We start from the raw sequence: 21,802 nt of genomic DNA on the forward strand, positions 1-21,802 counted from the left end.
CTCATGCCCAACCTTTTTGTTTCACTCTATTTCTGTTTTCCTATTGTTTCTTTTCTGTATTGCACACTTGGTTTCTGTCAAAATTATGAAGGAGGAAATTAGTTCAAAACAGTGCTTAGCACGAATCGTCCACTCACTGTTTCTGCCAAGGTGCATTCTCTTTGCCTGGGGGGCTACACTGTAGTTTGTAGCCTAGAGGTCGAAGGACTGGCTGGCTGCTGAAAAGACCAGAGGAAATGGACATGGATCGGAGTTAGCTGCCACAACCGCGCCCTCTGGTGGTGCGCAGCTGGAATCGCTCACTCAAAACAGAATGCGGTACAACTATTCCATCTGACATCAGCACGCCACCCGCCAGCGCCACGCACCATCACTCGCCGAGTCGACGTGAATAGACACAGCGAGCCAGGTCGTGATTAAAACAAAAACTAAATTATTGTGTTTTAAGCAATGAGGCCTGTGGGAGATTATACACGGTTTGAGACAAGTTAGTCCCACAATCACGTGTTAAGGCCAGCCGGTTGGCCGGGTGTTAATGTTTGGTTGCTGACTGTCCAATGTGTCCATCCATCTAATGAGGGCAGTCTGCACTGCAAGCAGCACCACTAGCATCCTTTCAGTCGGAGCATCGCACAGCAGGCTACCAGTACCGCAGTATTTTACTGAAACGAAACAAACTCCAACGCGCGCATTTAAAGTAGGTCTTTGTTATTATTGAAATGCTATCTCTCAACTCTTCTGTGTTATCCAGTAAGTCCAGTTACATATCCCGTTTTTAAAAAGAGGGGGGAGTACCAGGAAGTTGTGCTCATCAAATCTAGTTACAGTAGTTAGACTAATTGTCCTAATTAATTGCTAGTTTTGTTGGTATCTCACCTGCAGGGTTTCATGTTTGTGTTGCAGATGCCAGGTGTCACAGTGAAAGACGTCAACCAGCAGGAGTTTGTGAGGGCACTGTCGGCATTCCTCAAAAAGTAAGCTGCCTCGTCGTCATGAGCATGACTTGCACTTTTTTTGTGCGTGTCGAGCGACTGACTTTACAGCTATCCGGCGTAAATCCACGTGCAGCCTGCAGGGATCGTTTATGCAAATAGACTACAGGTGCTGTAATAATGTGGACAGTGGAGGTGTTTCGTAGCCTATCAGAAGAACGCAATATTAATAAGTCGTTTCTGTTGTAAAGTGAAGTGGTGTGCTTACTCTGCTTAGTAATTTTTACAGTTATAATAATAACAAAATTAAGTGGTGGTATTATATTTTTAGCTGCAGGCATATTCAAACGCAAGATCAAGTAATTTTTACTTTTGTTTTTGTATCTGTGTTTCTTCCCTATTTCTTCTTTTTTTGTAGAATAGTTATAAAAATTAGGCTATTATAGGACACAGTTTTCCTTGCCTGATTTAACTGACTATGGAAAGTGTATTTCCATGAACCTGTAGTTCATCATATCCATTGGGTTACTTTTGAGACATATGATTCATCTCATACAGGAAGGGCCTATTTATTTACCACTAAACATAGACTAGCCTATTAGACATTAAACATAGAGTTGATTGTATAGTGCAGATTGTGGATGTTATTTGATTTCTGATATCTCATCTGGTCTTGCCAGGTCTGGCAAACTGAAGGTTCCGGAATGGATGGACATTGTGAAGCTTGCCAAACATAAGGAGTTGGCCCCCTGTGATGATAACTGGTTCTACACCAGAGTAGGTGTGTGGGATACTTAAGGCTCATTCATAGTCTGGATCTTCGGTGGTGAGGTGACCACCGAACTACAACATGACGTCACGAGCCGCGGCGAAGAGCAAACCACCGCCTCAGCCCTTCTCTCTGTTTTTACTCACCACCGCTCCGGTGGTCAGCTCACCACCGGAACAGTGGTCACCTCACCACCGAAAATCCAGACTATGAATGAGCCTTTATCTAGAAGGGTGGCAGCAAGGGTTCTCACGCTTTTCAGGCCGCGACCCCCCAAAATAATCATATTTGAACTGGGGACCGGCCCCCCACCCTGACAAGTAATTGGAATTGTAGGAGTTGAGGCATTATGTTTAGCCAAGGGCATGATACATGCTTTTTATGTGATGTATTCCCATGCTTTTTTGTTCTTGCTTAATGTAAATCGCTCTGGATTAAGAGCGTCTGCTAAATGCTTAAATTGTAAATTGTAAGGGCCCTATATGTTTTTGCTTGTATCTTTGTAATACTAAGGTGAGATGTCTATATAGACTGCTGTTCCGAAAGCAGATGCTGTCGCTTACTGACAACTGATTTACACAAGAACGCAAATTAAGTTATTTTCGGCAAACAACACCGCTGTGCTATACAGAGACGTATATTTATGGTTTATATTATATGATTTTTGTATGTGCTAGCATCCACAGCCCGTCATCTATACTTGCGAGGAGGCGTAGGCGCAGGCTCCATGATCAAGATCTATGGCGGGCGCCAGAGGAATGGTGTACGCCCTGCCCACTTTAGCATTGGCTCCAGGAATGTGGCACGGAAGGTTCTCCAGGCTCTTGAGGCCCTCAAGATGGTGGAAAAAGACCCAAACGGGTGAGAGGGATGGACGTCATAAGCCTTAAGACATTAGTTACCTTAAAATCAAACAGTCAATTAAAAATAATTTCCTTAAAGGGCATTGATATGTATTCAGATGACTTTAAATAGATTAGATTCTTAAATATTATGATGGTATTTCAGGTTTTGCATTTAAAGGACCACATATCTTCATATAATAGTTCCTCACCTATGCTCATTACAATTATGGTACCATTTTTGTTTACTCACTCTATCTCAGAGGAGGGCTGTGGACAGTTCAGAAACCTTACTACCGTCTAGCCTCGGTATCAGGCTTTCATTTTCGTCAGCGCAAAAAATGAAAGCCTGGAGGAACGCATTGGCCGCTCTGGTCTAGAAGTGGGAGTCAACCCTTCTGGGTGGGCGTCGCTCCAAATTATGTGACGTAGCGCTGCACTGGGGGGAGAGGAGGGGCCGGGGGTGAACCAAAGTCAACCAAAGAACAAGATTCCTATACAGGTTCTCCTCACTGGTCAACAAAAACACCTTGAAGACCCTAACAGGAGCCCTCGTACAAGGTTTCTTCGACTATGCATGCACCTCTTGGTACCACAGTACCTCAAAGGCCCTTAAAACAAGGCTCCAGACTTCCCAAAACAAACTGGTCAGGCTACTACTGGGCCTCACACCCCGAACCCACCTCACCCCTGCCCACTTTGACAGGCTGGAATGGCTTAGGGTTGACGACAGAGTACAGCATCTTGCAATGGGTCTGGTCCACAAGATTCGATACACCACCAAGATACCCATGTACCTGTCTAAATACTTCTTTAATGTCAATGAAGTCCACACCCACAACACCAGAGGGAGTTCAACAAACCATGTGCAACCCAGATTCGGCACAAACAAGGGACTAAATTAGTTTCGCTCCTATGCCACAAAAATGTGGAACGCCCTACCAACTGTCCTTAAGACATGTGAATCCCTTGACTCCTTCAAAACCGCTCTCAAGGGGCACCTACGGACGGCTGCAATTCGAAACTGGCCCCCGTAAAATCTGAATCCCCCACCCACCCCTTTTTCTCCTCACTGTATATATGTTTTTTCCCCTTTTTTACCTCTATGATGATTTCCTGTTTTTGGCCATATAGAAGTGTATATTTGCGCAGATCTCTGCCGCGACCCGCCCCTCTAGACCAGAAACCTAATACATTAGCTCAGGCTATACTACCACTGACATAATCGTAAGTTGGTTTGACTATTTCAAACAAGAATTGAGAAATGGGGAATGCTGGGGAGTGTGAATAGATGAGTTTTCAGACTGTAACAAAAAATGGGGTGTGAGTATGCAGTCGTGACAGTGAGGAGGAGGTCAGTCCACAGCTCAGGAGCCAGGAGCGAGACCATTTTTGCCTTTTTGAATGATTTCTTTTGCTTAGTTTAAATTTTTTAAATGTGTTTGTTTTGTTTTGTAAAGTGACTTTGAGTACAGATAAAAGCGCTATATAAATTGCATGTAGTATTATTATTATTATTATTATTATTATTATTACGGTATTATTATTATTATTATTACAGGACCTGGCAGTAATATTAGTACTTCTTACTTAGTCTATACCCCCATTTTTTAAACAGTGCATTATAGTGCATAAGTACTGTAATACTAGACATGTTATGCAAGTTGAATAAATTGTTCATTTGTATTTTCCAGTGGACGAAGACTCACCTCACAAGGCCAAAGGGATCTGGATAGAATTGCTGGTCAGGTGAGTTGTTAACATGGTTAACATAGCCAGCACATTTAACAAGTTTCTGTGGTTTATCTGGTTGTTATAACTGTAAATGTCAAATTATTTTGAAGATTCAGATTTATCCCTTACTATCAGTGAGCAATAAAAAATAGCATAAATCCAAACGTAAGTTGATTTCAAGTTGGAGGTTTATGCAGTGGCGCCATCAGGACCTTTTTTTATTTAACGTCATGGTTGTGTATTAGCCCGTTTGACACCTTGATGACCTCTGTGGTGCTTATTATTAATTATACAGAGCTGATTTGTTATTAATTAGGCTACCTGAGCTGTCAGTGATTCTATTGTTCATGAAATCGCTTTGAAAGTGATCCAAATCATATTGTTCACAACTATCCTTGTCGTTATAGTTGTGGCGTGGACTGTCGTCTACTTCAGTTAAAATTATTTTGAAAATGAGATATTATCGTTAGCCTTATAGTTGGATATTACTAATTGTAGCATGCCCTTCATTTGATTGGTCAATGCTTACAACATTTGTTGATTTGTTTTCTCTTTCTGTCTTTTGCGTGTGTGTACATATTGTATTTGTGTACAGGTTGCTGCAGCAAGTAAGAAGCAGTGACGTTTATGCATGAAGACAGCATGTAAAGAAAACATTGGACTTGTGTTCCTGCTATGCCTTATGACTTATACATTCAAATCTGCCTGGCTTTTATAACGCCCACCATAATAGTATGATATGATGTGATATTACTTTATTGTCTGATTTCTGAGAAATGTGCCACAGTTCCGTAGTTCGACCTACACAAAGACAAAATTGCATTGAAATACTTTAAGCATGAAGCAAAAAGTAGAAGAAAGAAAACACCCTAACTCCATAAGACTCAACATGTATCTCCTTTTAAACAGAATGCATTCAACATTCTGTACGTTGGGTTTGTTTTTGAGTTGATGCACCTTAAATTAATTTAGAATTTCAATAGATTCACAGCTTCATAATAATTCTACAACATGGAAATCTGGAACCCCTCCCACAGATATGCAGATATAGCTTTTTCATAGTTAAAGCATCATGTTTATTGCTTTAGTATAAGAATATGTAACACCGTAAACACTGTTTATGTGAGTCATTGTTTTGAAAATGACAAAACAAAGCATACTTTCATTGCATTGTCCAAATAATTGACTGTATATATAACAGTCCAAATGTGATTTTATGAGATGTGAATGAAAGATGCACAATGCAGGGATGATCAAATAAAATATTATCTTATGTCAAAATACAAAGTATACTTATCATTAAGTATATTTCAACTTGATCACTTTTTGCTTAATTTAATGATCAAGATAGTAGTAGTATTTTTTTATATATCAATATACTTTGTAGAACAACGGCGTTGTGCAAATATAGTGAAAATGGGTTCAGCTGATTTTTTCAAGCTCACAATGGTTCCCATTATAACATGTTGTGAGCTTGTAGATTGCAGCTATTTTCACATTTTATTTTATTTTTGTTTTAAACTTTTTGCCAATGATGTTATTTATCGATAATTGTATTAAATTAGTGATTATTGTTATTGTTGTTTATAATCAATTAAATTGATTACCTTTCCACCCCTAGTTCAGTGATGAAAACCTGATTTATATTTATTTTGCACATGTGTCCCGCACCGAAAATATTTGATCTACAAGCTCACAACTTGGGACGCATTGTGATCAGGCTTGTGCTTGTCCAGCTCAGGCTGGATATGGCTTTGGTTAAGTGAAAGGTCAAGAGTCATTTTAATTTGCTTAGAGAGGTAGTCAAACAATGGGAAGGTCACACATTCGATATCTGCTAGTTCCATGCTCCTTTGAAGTGTAGTATAGGCTAGGCTACTTGAACAGGATTGAATCTCCCACCTGCTCACTCTTTGTTAAGTCAGTCTTGTTAATTTATTTATACAGAATAAGAGAGATAATGAGACTGTTTGGAAAAAAGTACAGATGTACAGATGGCTTGTTTCCATTGTGGTCCTTCTATGGTCTTTCTCCCAGATTTATCAATAGAACAAGGTGTCTTGGACTGAGTCAGGGTTCATTTCTACTTTACTTGTAACGTGTGACATAGATAAGGTTTTCCGCTTTTTACTTATGTCTTTGACATGTCTGGGCTGTTTCCATGAACACAACCTTAGTTTATATTCAAGGGAATTAACCTGACCTAACTATAGTGTGCACTGTGCAATGCATTCATCTGTTTTACATTTTGCAACAATATAGCTTGTAGCATAAACCATAAACATGTACTTTGAAAACACATTACTGAAGTAAAATATCATGATTAATGTCAAATGCTAGCTCTTTGTTTCCGACTGTAGACTAGACAGAGCATAGAAGACTTAGCCAATGAAAGCACATGAATCATGATGGCCTCGAGTCCTCGACTCTGTTCATAGCATGCCTTGGGAGAACAGTTATAAAACGTGGGGCACCGCAGCACTGGCAAGGTTTCCTCTGAAAACATCAGCTTCCTGACGTTTTGTGTGAATTAAACACTGAACCTTGCTTGGTTCAAGTATCAATTTAAGTATACAGCTGAATGAGTAAACAGGCCTGGCCTTTGACCAAACCACTATTCAACACATTTGCGTTGGTTCAGTTAATCAGTCAAACTCCAAAGTTAAAAACAATCAAATAGCATACCCTAGTTTGAATGACAGAATGACAGAACAGAACACCTCACATGTCTTAGTCTAGCTGTCTACTGGCCTGGGGTAGGACCTATTTGTATTTAATGTTGCCTAACTTTATAGGTGCCTATCTTTGATCAGAGGTGAGGGGATGATGAGGCTGTGGATCAAGGGTTTCCAACATTTTCTCTCAACTGTGGAAATTAGCTTTACTTGTCCAGTTCTGCCCTCGATCCTTTGCATTGGTGCTCCATACAACATGTAACATGCCATGTTTTTCCTCTTTTTCACTGTGGTGGACTTGACTAACATACCGTACGAGGTACGTGGTACAGGTGATTGATTAATTGATTGTTTGAAAATTGGTTGTAGAATGGGCACAGTTCAAGGAAAGTACAGGTCAATACAAAGTCTGCTAAGAGTATTATAAAACCAGATAATGGTCCTTCATTTTCAATTGGATATACAGGGGGAGGCGACTTTGACTTAAACTGTTTTACAGGTCCAGTTTCGAATTACAGCTGCTCGTAAGTGCTCTTTGAGAGTGGTTTTGAAGGAGTCTAGGGATTCACATTTCTTAACAGATGTTGGTAGGCCGTTCCACATTTTGACAGGTACAATACATGGGTAGCCTATCTGGTGTAGCAAATCTTGTAGAGCAGACCTATTGCAATTTGCTGTACTCTGTCGTCAACCCTAAGCCATTCCAACCTATCAAAATGAGCTGGTGAGCTGGGTTCTGGGACTAAGGCCAAGTAGTAGCCTGACCAGTTTGTTTTGGGATGTCTGGAGCCTTGTTTTTAGGGCCTTAGTGGTGCTGTCGTACATGGGGTGCATGTATAGTCAAAGAAACTTGTATGGGAGCTCCTGAAAGTGAGGAGATTCTGTACAGGAATTTTGTTCTTTGGTTGACCTTTTTGATTACATTGGTAGCCATTTTATCACAGGAAAGATTTGTCTCCAGGATGGAAATAGGTACTGGTAGGTGGACCCATGTAAACAAGTCGTGTGCTTTTCATGGTGTCGTCCACACAGTAGGCCTAACAGTTTTTGTATTAACTTGTGCTTTTGTTTGAAATGTACCCATTCTACATACTGTGAAAGACATTTTTTTTCAATCAATCATTTAATTTTGTCTTTTCTTGTGATAATATTGTCACCCACTTTAACTGAGAAGCCGTCTGCTTTGCTGAGATTTACTATTTGATCCAAAGAAAATGTATTCAGTTTTTCCCAAGTGTAATGAAAGTTTGTTATGTGAGCCAGGTGCAGATTCTACTGAGTTTAGAGCTGATCAAGGGCCTTTTCAATCCGCAATTTGTCCCTGTCCGAGACCAGCACAGTTGAGTAACCCGCAAACAGGAACAAACTGCATGAGTCACAAGCTGATGTCATGTCGTTTTCATTAGGAACAGTACAAGGCCCTATATGCTTCCTTGTGGAACACCACAGCTATGGAGTTACATTTGTGTCTGTTCACCTCCACCATCCCTCCAGGTAGGATTGCATCCAGCTCACTGATGTGCTATCAAAATGCCATCAATCAATCAATCAATCAATCAATTGCTAATCAGTATGTGGTTTATGGTGTTAAAAGCCTTAGTATTTGCCAGCATTTTAATAGAGAAGGTATGTGTCAGTGGAATGGGATGTATTCGTTCTGAAGCCATGGTTTTAGTTTTTTTTTTTGCAAGATACTTTTCAACCTGTTCATAGACTATTTTCTCCATCACTTTCGTCTTAAGAGATGGAGCTAAGAATATAAATAGGGTGGTAGTTGCCGGGGTGGCGTGGTCTAATTTGCTGCCTTTCTTGTGAAGTTGTGCAGGGGATCATGGTACAATCCTCTGCAACATAAATGAGCATGCATATCATCCTGACACATTATATATAGGCTATATATATAAAGAATATTTATTGTGAATATTTAAAAAATATATTACATAATAATAATAGGCAATATTGTTCCTAAAAAAACTAAAGTGCATAGTCTTGCCACAAACAAAGTCACACAAACCAGTTAAAGGTTTGTGTGTATGTTCAATCATACTGCAACAGTGCACCCACGTGGTAGTTTTCAGCAAATGCTTCTTCCCTATGTATCTCTGAGATTTAATTTATTTAACAGTTACATTTATATTTAATGAATAGATGAATTACATTTGTAATTATTCATATTTTTTTTTTTTTGGTTATTTGATTTGTAAATTATATTTACAGTATTGCCGCATAAAGGTATTTTGTAAGTGACACCGTTTTGTTGACGATTCTTTGTATCCGGGTCGGGCAGAGTGCAGACGCCGTCACACAGCTACCGTTTCCGTTTTGCGTTTTAAGCTCGGGACACATCGAAGGTAAGACTTTTGGGGCAAAACAAAACATCATTCACTAGTATCGTGGTTTTAAAAGGCAACAATGTGAACTGGATGGTTTAGGACCGGTAGAAATGTCACGATAATGCTTGCACACAATGTGATTTCTGTGATCGAATCCGCGGCTAACTAGCGACGTTAGCATTTTGTGAGCATGGAGGTCATATCGGACTATTTTGTTGTTGTGAACTTGACTTGTCTATGTGGTTATCACAGCCCAGACGTGCATGCTTTAGTGTAATTTGCTTTTCATGCGATGATAGAAGTCTCAGCTTTGATGACGTTTGCTGTAGTTGTAGTTAAGTCATCTCTGCTGCATAACAGCTGACATAAAACGTAGGTTACTTAAAGGACCACTTCACCACTTTTCAACCTATATTAATAGGTCCTCTCTAATAATCATGATGCAATATCACAATTATGTTCTACTCTGTGTCTCATAGGAGGGCTGTGGGCAGTTCAGAAACCCGTCCACGTTTTTTTGAAACATGATTATTAGTGAGGACCTATTATATGAAGATACCGTGTGGTGAAGTGGTCCTTTAGAGCTTTCTCATGAGGTTATACTGTGTCAATGAATTCTTTAAACATGCAATAGTTATTTTAAAAATATTCAGTATATATAGTTTGTTATTAATTTGTGGATTTGGTGGGTCACTCAGCGTTCTTTAATAGTTGAGGTTGCAGTCGTTGCTTGTGTTGGCAATGGTGATGATGACCATAGAGTATTATAGATAGTCTTTTATTGAGTCTTTTTTGATTGATTGATTATTAACAGTTTGCAGAAGAAAAGCACAGGTACTGTTCAGTACTAGCCCTCCAAGCAGAACCCAATGGTACTGAAGTTTCTGACATTTTTGACGACCCAGACCATGGGGTCCTGTTCCAGCATAGCCCTAGAACGGCTCTTGTTGTTACATACAGTATGTACAGTATTTCACATACAAGAGCCATAGTACACCCTCCTTGATTTGTGGTAGAACTTTAACATGTGCGGCCTAAATGTGATAAATGCTCCGTTTGTACTCACCCATTAAATAATTCCAAAGACGTGGAGTGAAATATGGTCCTATGGTACTCATTGTACCGCCTATCTGGCTAGCTAGTGGCGCTATAGCTATGACAGAGCAGATCAGAGGCAGGGACGTAGCCGCACAAGCCAACCGCACACCGGGAGGCGGTACAATAAACGGTAAACAAACAAGAAGAAATAAAGCGACCAAATCAGTCAAACAAAGATTAAAAATACTTAACGTCTTCCGCGCCACAGGAGATATTCGCAGCGGTATGTATAGGTACTTATAGTTCACGAATTCAGAATAACTCAAACAAAAAAAGGCAGTCAAACGCCGCAGATACGATGTTAGCGAGCATATTTATGTCCGCGTTCCAAAATTCCCATACGGAAATATAGATATGGACAGGGACCCTACACAAAGCGACATCCAAATTTCAGAAAAGCTTTATGGAGGGTTCCGAGAGGGGCTAGTTCAGTACATGATCTGGTAAGATGATTTAAAACCCAAGAAAGCCTATGGCTTGTTCCAAAAGTCAGATTCGATAAAATACATCTATGATTAATAATATATACGATTTATATAGCGCTTTTCAAGGTACCCAAAGTCACTTTACAGAACAGAAGTAAAAATATTTGTATTAGACAACTAGTTAGGTTAGGTTAAAAACTAGAAATCAAAAGGACAGGACTGAGGGTGTGTGGTGGTGGTGGTGGTGGTGGGGGGGGGGGTGTATGTAGGGAAAGCTAGTCTGAAAAGGTGTGCTTTGGAGTGTGCTTTTGAACATTTCGAAGGTGATGGCAGCTCTGATGTGTGTTGGGAGTGAGTTCCACAGAGAAGGGGCGGCCACTGCGAAGGCCCTGTCTCCCCAAGTTCGTTTGTTGAACTTGTGGGGTTCCAGTTGGTTGGCAGTGCTTGACCTGAGGGAGCGGGAGGTGACATGGAGGTTGATGAGTTCAGAGAGGTAGAGGGGGGCCTGGTTGTTGAGGGCTTTGTAGGTGATGGTGAGTATTTTGAAATCAATTCTGAATTTGACTGGGAGCCAGTGGAGTTCATGGAGGACAGGTGTGATGTGGTCCCTGTATCGGGTTCTGGTTAGAAGGCGGGCGGTGGAGTTTTGAACGTACTGTAGTTTTTTGAGGACCTTGGTGATGACGCCATAGAGGAGGCTATTGCAGTAGTCGAGTCTGGATGTGTGGGATAGCATGGGACGAAGGCGGGCGATGTTGCGGAGGTGGAAAAAGGCGGTTTTGGTGATCTGGTTGACATGGGGCTGGAAGGAGAGGGTGGGGTCAAGGATGACACCGAGGTTGCGGACTCGGGTGGAGGGGGTGACAGTGGAGCCATCAATGGTGAGGGAGAAGTCATGAAAGGAGCGGGTGAGTGAGTCGGGGCGAATGATGAGGATTTCAGATTTATTGCAGTTGAGTTTTAGAAAGTTTGTTTGCATCCATGTTTTGATGGCAGTCAGGCAGGAGGTGAGGGTGGAGTGGGTGATGGTGGTGATTGTCTTGATCCAAGGCTATGGGTGGGGACTAGGGCTGCAACTAACGATTATTTTCATAATTAATATAATAATAACGATTAATCGGATTATGTCACTTATTTAGCTATGATTAGGCTGCTATTCAAATAAAAGACAAACTAAATTAAAATTAATTAAAGCAACTCATGGTGTCTTTAGGCTTATTCTGACTGCATACATTTGATTAAAGAATAGCTACACATGTGTCAGTCTAGAAGGAACAGTACTCTTCTGAACTCAAATACATAGGTAATTTTAAAACAATTATTGTTCTTGTTCTTGATATTATAATCGTTATGTGTCATGTTTTGCTTTGTAGTCGCTACTGTGCAACTATCATCAGATTGTAAGGGAAGAGAGATGGCTCACTTCTCTTTTACTTTACTTACACTTAACACTGGAAAAACTATGGTTAAGTGCATGGAAATCACCTATGATAAATTGCAAAAATAGTGATTAGTTGTCGATTCGATTAATCGATTACTAAATTAGTTGACAACTAATTGAATAATCAATTTGATTACGATGAATCGTTGCAGCCCTAGTGGGGACAGACTAGCTGATTCTCTTTAGGCTATTTAAAACAGACTCCATTAAGATACAATATGCTACTACTAATCAAATATGTGGCAACAGTTATTGTATGTTCTTATTGTGCCTCTTAAGACACATCTTTAATCAAATCTGTGGCAACAGTTGTCATTGTATGTTCTTTGTCTTTTTGCATAGGATGTTGTCCTTGACTCGGGCGCGTGCATGTCGGGCAGTTGTGAGCGTGGTGGTCCGCGTCCCAGCTGCTGTCAGTCAAGGTGGGGTGACTGCAATCACAAGATTCAACAGTACAGCAGCTCAGGTATATGACTGAAAATGTATAACTCAGTGTTTCTCAACCATTTCTGGGCTATGAACCTGGGCCATCTAGCATGCTTCCTCAAGGACCACACCACCATCCCACAACAATGTATTTAGTTTGTAACAGTCATTTCATTAATATTAAATATGAATATTTAACATTTCTGATCTGAGCCAGATTTATTCTAAGTTGAATGCCAATGTCATGCTTTGAAAATAGCTATCTAGATCACTGTGATCTTGCAGATCTGCTAGTATTTAGGCACATTACAACTACACCATAAACAGCGAAAGCCCTTAAAAGTCATTTTATTTCAAGCTGCTGCTTTGAAAACGTTTTATTTATTTTTTCTTCTTTTTTTAACATTATTAAAACAGCCGTCTGTAATTATGTCATGGCCATGGACCACTGGATGAAAAACTGGTATATCCCAGACTGTTCACATTATGAATGATTACAATAAATCTGACTCGTCTTCTAATTTTCTCTGTTTTCTGAAGGATACACCCAAGAAGACAACATATGGCCCTCTGGCAGACCAGGACAGGATTTTCACAAACCTTTATGGTCGTCATGACTGGAGGTAACACAGCTGACACATTTTCATGAGGTGTTTTTAATCAGAAGTGTACCGTCCGTATTTGATGAAGCACAGGAAAAAAAAGAGTAAAGCCCCTATATTTGGAACACCTGATGAAAATGTAGATCTTCCTTATATTGTGGATTATTATTGTATACAAGTACAGTATATTACATTAAATTGACTGCAGTCTATATGGGGCCTTTGTCACACATTTGAATCTGTGACTTTGCATCGTCATGGTTTGTCGCACTTTTGTGGTTTGTTTCAGGCTGAAAGGAGCGTTGCAACGAGGAGACTGGTACAAGACTAAGGAGATCCTGTTAAAGGGGGTGGACTGGATCCTCAACGAGATCAAGGGGTCTGGCCTTCGTGGCAGAGGCGGAGCTGGTTTTCCTACTGGCATGAAGTGGAGTTTCATGAACAAGCCCAGTGATGGCAGGTCAGCCATGAAATAAACGCACATCAGACAGGATAATGCTGTACAATTATGGTGGTGGGTGGGCGTCACAATCATAACATGCCCATATATGGGGATCTAAATTTGAATCTAGTAACTTATTACAATAATAGACAAACGGCACCAGCCTACATGGAAACGATGCAAGATGGAATCAAGAGTTATAATACACCTATTCAATGAAGTGTAGCCATGTGACATCAGGGTACGCCATAATATGGGGTTTTGTGGTTTTATCTATATTTTTGAGGGATGCCCAGCTTTGTGTATTTGTGTGAGTAATAGCGATGATTTGATTGGCTGATCACCCCATGGCGATGATTTGATTGGCTGAAAAAATTAGGACAGAAAAGTGAGGACACAAATTGTAATTGCCAGAATGAGATGATCTATGATGATGTATGATAAGAAAGAGCGCCCTTCACACAAGTGTGATTTTTCTTTTTTAGATCCAGTGATACGACCCACTATCCGCTCTCCTGAGTCCTCTGTGAACGCACATTGATTTTAAAGTCAGTTGGGCCTATATGCATAACCATAATTGGTCAGATTGGTGGTTCTGGACGCGACATACCAAAGCCTACATAGGTTGTGCAAGGCGTGCGCTGTAATTGGCCAGTCGCTGTGATTGACAGCCTAACCTTAACCTCAGTAAAACTATACCTAAACCTAACCCTTTTTCACACTTTTAGACCATATCCGTGGTCATCATATGGGCATACCTAACAATGTATGCCAAAGAAATGGGCAAATTCTCATTTTTGTGTGTTTTATAATACACCAAAATAATACATCCAAAATAAGGAGTATGTGATTGCGTGGGTTTCCCCCCACACAAAAAGATATGTACATAGTACTCCTGCACATTGCTCTTGACCAAGGCACTGTGCATTTCAGCTGGAGCTGGCCTCCATGACATTCAAGCCAAGGATATGGTGTATTTCTGCTCCTCCACATTTTTATTGCACACACTTCTTTACACACTTCACACACAGTTCTATAGCAATAGTTTTTAGTCATTTCCTTTGATGTCTTTATATGAATTCAACTAGGGATGGAATTGAATGCGAGTTGTTTTCCAACCCTTATTCATGTTCAGGCCCAAGTATTTGGTAGTGAATGCAGACGAGGGAGAGCCTGGCACCTGTAAGGACAGAGAGATCATGCGTGGCGATCCTCACAAGCTGGTGGAGGGCTGCCTGATTGCTGGCAGGGCCATGGGGGCCCGTGCTGCCTACATCTACATCAGAGGAGAGTTCTACAACGAGTCGTCCAACCTGCAAGTAAGAAAGTTTTACATGATAAGATGAGGTCTGTCCTTTATTTATTTTGACACCAATGTGTTTTTAACCAGTAAAAACACATTGAGTCACATTGAGGCAGAAATAAAATTACACTTCAATGCTACTTTGTAAATGACAATTACAAAATGGACGATAATTCATCCGTGATACACCTAAATCTGGACCTTGACATTTATCACAGTTATATATTACTGTAGCCATACTGTATATTTTACTTTTTGCTTTTTACTTTTCTTAGATTGCTGTCAATGAGGCCTATGCTGCTGGGCTGATTGGCAGGAATGCGTGTGACTCTGGCTATGACTTTGACGTATTTGTGGTGCGTGGTGCCGGAGCTTACATCTGCGGAGAGGAGACTGCGCTCATTGAGTCCTTGGAGGGCAAGCAGGGGAAGCCCCGTCTGAAGCCCCCATTTCCTGCTGACGTGGGTGAGTTCATGCATGGGAGGTTGTTTGGATTGTTCCCTGACTGTCTCTGCTGAGAAGAGCATTACTATTATAGCAGCAATATGTAGTTTTGGGTGTTTTGGCATGTCCGGTGATGATGCGCTGTGCGCTATGATCAGTCAGTATGATAAGTCAGCAGATGACAATTAATGCCACTCATTTTGAGTCCTGTTTCAACTTCCTCAATGCTCAAGTGGGTAAGGTTGTTCCACCAAGGGCCCTTCCTCGTGAACTGACTGAGTCAGGTGGTTCATCTGATAATTGAAGTAGAAGTTTGCTATGCCACCATAAATTTAAATGTACACATGCACAGTTGACCCAAGTTACAGATGAAAAAAGTAGGACATTGGTAATAATTGGGCAAGAAAATAAGTACTGCTCCTCGTTCCATTGTATGTTGTATTTGTGTTTGATATTATAGATAATACCAAAGTACCAAACATCGCAACCGTTGTTGCCAGCTGTCTCTTTCACCTCTTTTTGAAACACTTTTTGAAACACATTTTGAAAACCACTGTATTAACAGGAGAGGAAGTTCACTTTGAAATTCAGCACAATGAATTGCTATTGCCATTCACTCTTTGTGCCTATATCTAATAACCCCTGCCGTGTTTCTGTATTAAAGGTGTTTTTGGTTGCCCAACAACTGTTGCCAATGTGGAAACCGTAGCCGTGGCGCCGACCATTTGTCGTCGCGGAGGCTCATGGTTCCTGGGCTTTGGCAGAGAAAGGAACTCCGGCACAAAACTCTTCAACATCTCTGGCCACGTTAACCACCCCTGCACAGTGGAGGAGGAGATGTCTGTCCCTTTGAAAGAACTCATCGAGAGGCATTGCGGTACAAATAATGTTACAATGGCCATGTTGAGATTGATGCAACATGCTATTACTGGAAGAAACCAGCTTAAAAAATGCATGTTATGTTGAAATCTCTTTGTCTTTGTGTTTTTTTAAATGCTATAATAGATTTTATGTACATTTCCAAAACAACAGCTGACAACAGCTACTGGAAATGTAATAAAAACGTATTTTTTAATGGCAGCACCCTCCTCTTTAACAATCAAAATATCAGCTGAATAGCAAATGTAATTTGGTTTGTTTACCTTTGGTTAAAATGTATGTTACTGTCTCAGGTGGAGTGCGTGGTGGCTGGGACAATCTGCTGTGTGTGATCCCTGGTGGATCTTCCACACCCCTTATTCCCAAGAATGTGTGTGAAACCGTGCTGATGGACTTTGATGGCCTCTTACAAGCCCAGACCGGCCTGGGCACAGCTGCTCTCATTGTCATGGACAAATCTGTGAGTTTGTCACCTGTAGACAATCATGCTTCATTAAATGAGATCCTGTTGACAGTATGTGCTTATGTTACTGGGCATGCAGATGTGCCGCACCCACACCCCCAAGCCAAATTCATGTACAGCTAAATCCCACCCCAAAAAGCGATTGTCCAATGCCAATCCAGCACAGAAAACACTGCTTGAAACCCGATACAGGCACCCCCATCCACCGGCTGGCTGAGTCGCTGACCCAACACACACATGCACACTGTGCCTAGTACATATGTGAAAGTGAAAGGACCACAACAAGCCACTGGCTTTATTGCGTTGTGTGATACAAGCATAATAAAAGTAGGATATATAAAGTAGGCCGGCTATATTTTTATCTCTGTGCATGCCTGAATGCACAGACTGCTATGAATAATTTATATGTGGACTGAACTGAATATGTAAGTCAGAGAGACTATACCTAATTCCTGTTATAGTGTCCGTTATTTGCAAAGACCGTCGGAGGAGGACTGACTGTCAGGAGGGGGGGGGGGGGGGGGGGGGGGATTTATACGTGTGCGCATCCTGGCGCTTATTCACTATTTCAGGAATAAATAGCCTTGCCTTGCACATGTTACCAATACATACACATTGGCCTCGGTTACATGCACAAAATGATGAATTGTCTATTCTGTAGACTGTACGGCTCTGTTCGGAGTTCCAGTGATCCAGCTGTGTGACTGACACTGTATTGTTCCACCACTTTTGCTTTGGCAATGTAAACGTATGTTTTCCCATGCCAATAAAGCCCTTTGAATTGAATTGAATTGATACACGTCATTAGTGATCGCGGAATGTGCCGTCGCTTTGAAATTACAGCGTAGTACATTCCAATTCTAGAGGAAAATTCGACCACCACTCTGTCCTCTCGTCGAATCCTCTCCTCCTCCTCCTCTCCTCCTCACTGGGGGCGGAGCCGAGGAGCGAGTGGAGGATGCGAGGAGAGTGAGCGAGTGTGAAAGTTGTGGTATTGGAATTTAGCTTATGGGGAGAAGGACATTTGCCCTGTCTCCTCACTGCTAACGTGCCTATTGGACAAGGACGGGTTGGGGAGGGACTTAACGAAGGGCTAATTGGGACAGTATGATGAGAAACTGCTTTGTCATTGCAGACAGATGTTATCAAAGCTATTGCACGCCTGATTGAGTTCTACAAACATGAGAGCTGTGGACAATGCACACCTTGCAGGGAGGGTAAGGATTCATTGTATATTTTGGATTTGGGTTTAAATTCATCCCTGTTTAGTTGCTGCACTACTGCTATACAAATATAGAGGATTTTACATAATGTTGATGGCTAGTTATCATGTTTGGTATCCTAATACCAAGACCCTAACAAATCTCAAAATGTATCTTTCTATTCTTCTCTTGACCCTTCATAGGAGTTGACTGGATGAACACCATGATGTGGCGTTTTGTGCAAGGTGACGCACGGCAGTCAGAGATCGACATGATCTGGGAGATCAGTAAGCAGATCGAAGGCCACACTATCTGTGCGCTGGGTGATGGTGCTGCATGGCCCGTGCAAGTAAGTACAAGCACAGTTTCCATCTACACTAGTTTTACTGAAGCAAACGATTACAATATTGTGACCTAGGCCATGCATAATTTAGTTGTGAGACCCTCGCCAAAATAAAGGACTCCGTCAGATACAGAGAGCAGGCTAACTGTGCATGATACGTTAATGAAAAACGGGCTTCAATATAAAACATTCAAATGCAGACTATTACCAAAAATACCAACTTTGTAGACAATTAAAACAAGCACATCCACACACTGGCATAGCTTCTAGAGCTCTCATTTCACTCATTGACTTTATTTTCCTCTCCAGGGATTGATCAGGCACTTCAGACCTGTGATGGAAAGCCGAATTGCTGACTTCCAGCAGAAACGACAGGCTCGGGCTTAAATGTGTTCTTTCACCACCCTCTGGCCTTGTTCTTAACCCTCATGACCGTATACCCATTAATTATTTAAACCCAGAAGCATTGTGTGACACCTCATCATGATGTTTTGTGCTCCTGTATTTGCCTTGTCTGAACTCCCAAATAAAGGTTTCAACTGTTGTAGATACTGTACATGATGATTAAAACGACCCTTCATCTTGAGCTACTGACTTCCTGCTTCCTTTTGTTAAAAATAATTTAAAAGGTAAGGTTTGGATTCTTCATAATGTATTATTCTCTTTGTGATCTATCTGACTATAACCATTAACAGTCCATTATCATAATATATATTTTAAAATAATATATTATTAGGCTATTTTGTTTTGTTTAAACACTATTGTCAATAAAACATATAATGCCAACTGTAGGTTGACTATATGTAGCCTCATGGGTTTTAGAATAACGTGTTAACCAGAAGAGGGAGATATTGTAGTGAAAATATGTAGATTAATCGTTCAACTCAGTACCTGTGTGTTAAATTGTCTTCTTTCCAAAATGTTAAAAGAAATTATTTGGAAAATGGTTTTAAGTAAAGTAGGCTATATGCCATCATATTAGAACGCATTCGACAAAGTCTAATGGTGGACCCTGTTGTAAACAAGTGTAAGCATTACACTTGTTTACAAGAGGGTCCACTATTATCATGGTGTCGTCCACAGTAAAAGTTTTTGTATTGGCTTTTGTTTGAAATCTACCCATTCTGCATACTGTGAAATAAAGAATTCTATCAATGAAAGAAAGCCTGCCCTAATGACTTGCTAGTTGAATTGTAGCCTATACCTACTGCCATTAATTGGATTTTTCAGTTTTATTTTACAGTAGGCATTTTGATCTATCAAATGGCTGTGTGCGAGTGCCACTTTTCTCACATTATTTAATTTTAAAATTCTATTTTATTTTTTTAATAACATTCAAGGTATAATATTTCTTCTAATTGCTACAAATTGCTACAAAACCTCTTCAAAAAATCTTATCAAACTGAAATCATTTGAACGCAAATTCAAATTGAAAATATATCTGCAAGCAGCGATAAGGTGGGACCAAGCAGGACGGCAATATGCACAAAAAGCCATAAAACAGCAAAATCATTCAGTGTTTTTAATAATTATGTGCGTCCTGGTTTTGGGGATCATCCATTTCTACAGTGTGTTCGCTGTAATTTTTTTCACATACAAACTTATCTTCAACTGGGATTTCAGATAATGTTTCATAGATTGTGTGTAGAACGTTTCACACAAATCGCTCAAAGATCCAGGCAGAAAATCAGTATAAGCATCAAACTGCTCAAATTGGCGGAATATCTGAGGGCTGCAGCTTACACATGTCACTTACTTAAGTGACATGTGTTCCCCATGAGTCAAAACATGTGGAAACAAGTGCCATGACCTTTGGCCAAACGAGGCAGGTGTTATGCCTGTTCAAAGGTTTCATTTTCAAAAAATTGCTATAGCGCCTCCCTTTGGCCAATTAAAGTAAGTGCTATTTGGCATGACCCTCTACCATACTGTAAAGTTGTATTATGGGAAAAAGAAGAATTTTCACAAAACAGAAATTTTCATTGGCTCATAATAAAACCTAGCCAGCTAGGTTCCAGCCTGATTCGCTGCATTCCGCAGATCTGAAAAACCTTCATTTTTTCACCCAGGATACCTCAGGATACATTTGAACTGATTTTCATATACTTCAAAATGGTGGGTGATCCAGAGGTCAGAGGTCAAAAGTAAGAGCATGAAACTTGTTTGGCATGAGGAGACGCATATGTGTATCGAAGTTTCATTGCCGACGGTCAAACGGTTCATGAGCTATGCGCGTTCAAAGTTGTGCTATAACTAACGCCACCCTTTGGCAAATGGTCTTAGGCATCCTCACCGTTTGGCATGGCCCTCTACCATATTACGAAGTTTCACGAAAACCGACGCGTCACGTTCCTATAACGGCTGTTTTAAATTATGAACCTGTCTAATTATACTATATCGTACGACAGTATTAAAAATGGTGAACTGTCTATATACTATTTTCTTATTTACGTCATAAATCATTTATTAGAGCTTTCGATTAATTGTTTATGTTGGAGAGTCCTATTCATTTGCTTTTTAGGAAAATGAGATCCTTGACCTCTATGAACTAGTAAAGTGGCACTAATTCCATCTTTGCATGATCTGCAGGGTAAGCAGTCAGTCCTCATGTCTGTTGTCAGTGGTGATGCTGTAGCTTGCATCAGGGAAATGAAGGAGAAAGAGGTGGTAGAGGAGTGCATGAAGGTCCTGCGTGAACTCTTCAAGGAACAGGTAACACCATCATGTTGTAGGACTGCAGCTTTCCTTAGAAATTACCTGGCTGCATTCACTCACATGCAGAGTTTGCAGTCGGTTTCTATTTGCTTACAATCAATGTAACCTTATTTCTTTCCTTTTAATTAGGAGGTCCCAGATCCTATGAATTTCTTTGTCACCCACTGGAGCAAAGACATATGGGCTCAGATGTCCTACAGCTTTGTGAAAACCGGAGGCAGCGGAGAGGCCTATGACATCATTGCTGAGGACATACAGGGAAAAGTCTTCTTTGCTGGCGAGGTGAGTTTTTCAGTTAACTCCGTCCTGTTGTATGACATAGTGTTTGAATTGGGTGGTCCCTGGTTGGCTGGGTGTCTCAACGAACACAATTAGCCCTTTTGAGGGTGGAAAGGCAGGTGGGGGAGGGCACATGGGGAGATGAACTGCATGCTTTATGTCCTCCTGAATATGAAACTCCTCACTGTCAGATGGAAAGAAGCAGACTGCCTACAGGGGTCAGCAGCAACAAGGGACTGTAGTGCAGGGGGACTTGAAGAGGAATTGACAGGACTGAATTGGCGTAATTGGTGGGGTGGGTACACTTTTTTGCCTTTTTTTTCATGCAATTATTTCTATGGCTTTATATTGTCAGGCAACCAACAGACACTTTCCTCAGACTGTGACGGGGGCATATCTGAGTGGGGTCCGAGAGGCCAGCAAGATGGCTGCCATGTAAATCTTCCCAGAGAACA

At 40.8% G+C, this 21,802-nt stretch overlaps 3 protein-coding genes across 3 annotated transcripts; all 3 read left to right on the forward strand.

The window, feature by feature from the left end:
- The first annotated feature begins 453 nt into the window (after positions 1–453).
- Positions 454–5,508, forward strand: LOC310867964 (small ribosomal subunit protein eS19-like). The gene is made up of 6 exons (XM_083778162.1): positions 454–697; positions 904–974; positions 1,613–1,713; positions 2,379–2,562; positions 4,238–4,292; positions 4,873–5,508. Exons 1-6 carry the CDS (start codon positions 575–577, stop codon positions 4,897–4,899), a joined length of 561 nt encoding a protein of 186 aa, XP_083634288.1. The 5' UTR covers positions 454–574; the 3' UTR covers positions 4,900–5,508.
- A 3,732-nt stretch (positions 5,509–9,240) lies between these two features.
- On the forward strand, positions 9,241–18,939 carry LOC310857184 (NADH dehydrogenase [ubiquinone] flavoprotein 1, mitochondrial-like). The gene is made up of 11 exons (XM_083762795.1): positions 9,241–9,303; positions 12,592–12,715; positions 13,216–13,298; positions 13,567–13,737; positions 14,855–15,038; positions 15,298–15,487; positions 16,131–16,343; positions 16,639–16,805; positions 17,944–18,025; positions 18,214–18,359; positions 18,663–18,939. Exons 2-11 carry the CDS (start codon positions 12,593–12,595, stop codon positions 18,738–18,740), a joined length of 1,437 nt encoding a protein of 478 aa, XP_083618921.1. The 5' UTR covers positions 9,241–9,303; position 12,592; the 3' UTR covers positions 18,741–18,939.
- Positions 18,940–20,988: 2,049 nt separating this feature from the next.
- Positions 20,989–21,802, forward strand: LOC310863819 (lysine-specific histone demethylase 2-like). The gene is made up of 3 exons (XM_083772311.1): positions 20,989–21,065; positions 21,198–21,350; positions 21,703–21,802. Exons 1-3 carry the CDS (start codon positions 21,003–21,005, stop codon positions 21,784–21,786), a joined length of 300 nt encoding a protein of 99 aa, XP_083628437.1. The 5' UTR covers positions 20,989–21,002; the 3' UTR covers positions 21,787–21,802.

The sequence above is a fragment of the Protomyctophum parallelum genome (assembly GCF_964188405.1).
Source record: "Protomyctophum parallelum genome assembly, chromosome: 1".
In the NCBI taxonomy this organism is placed as follows: domain Eukaryota; kingdom Metazoa; phylum Chordata; class Actinopteri; order Myctophiformes; family Myctophidae; genus Protomyctophum; species Protomyctophum parallelum.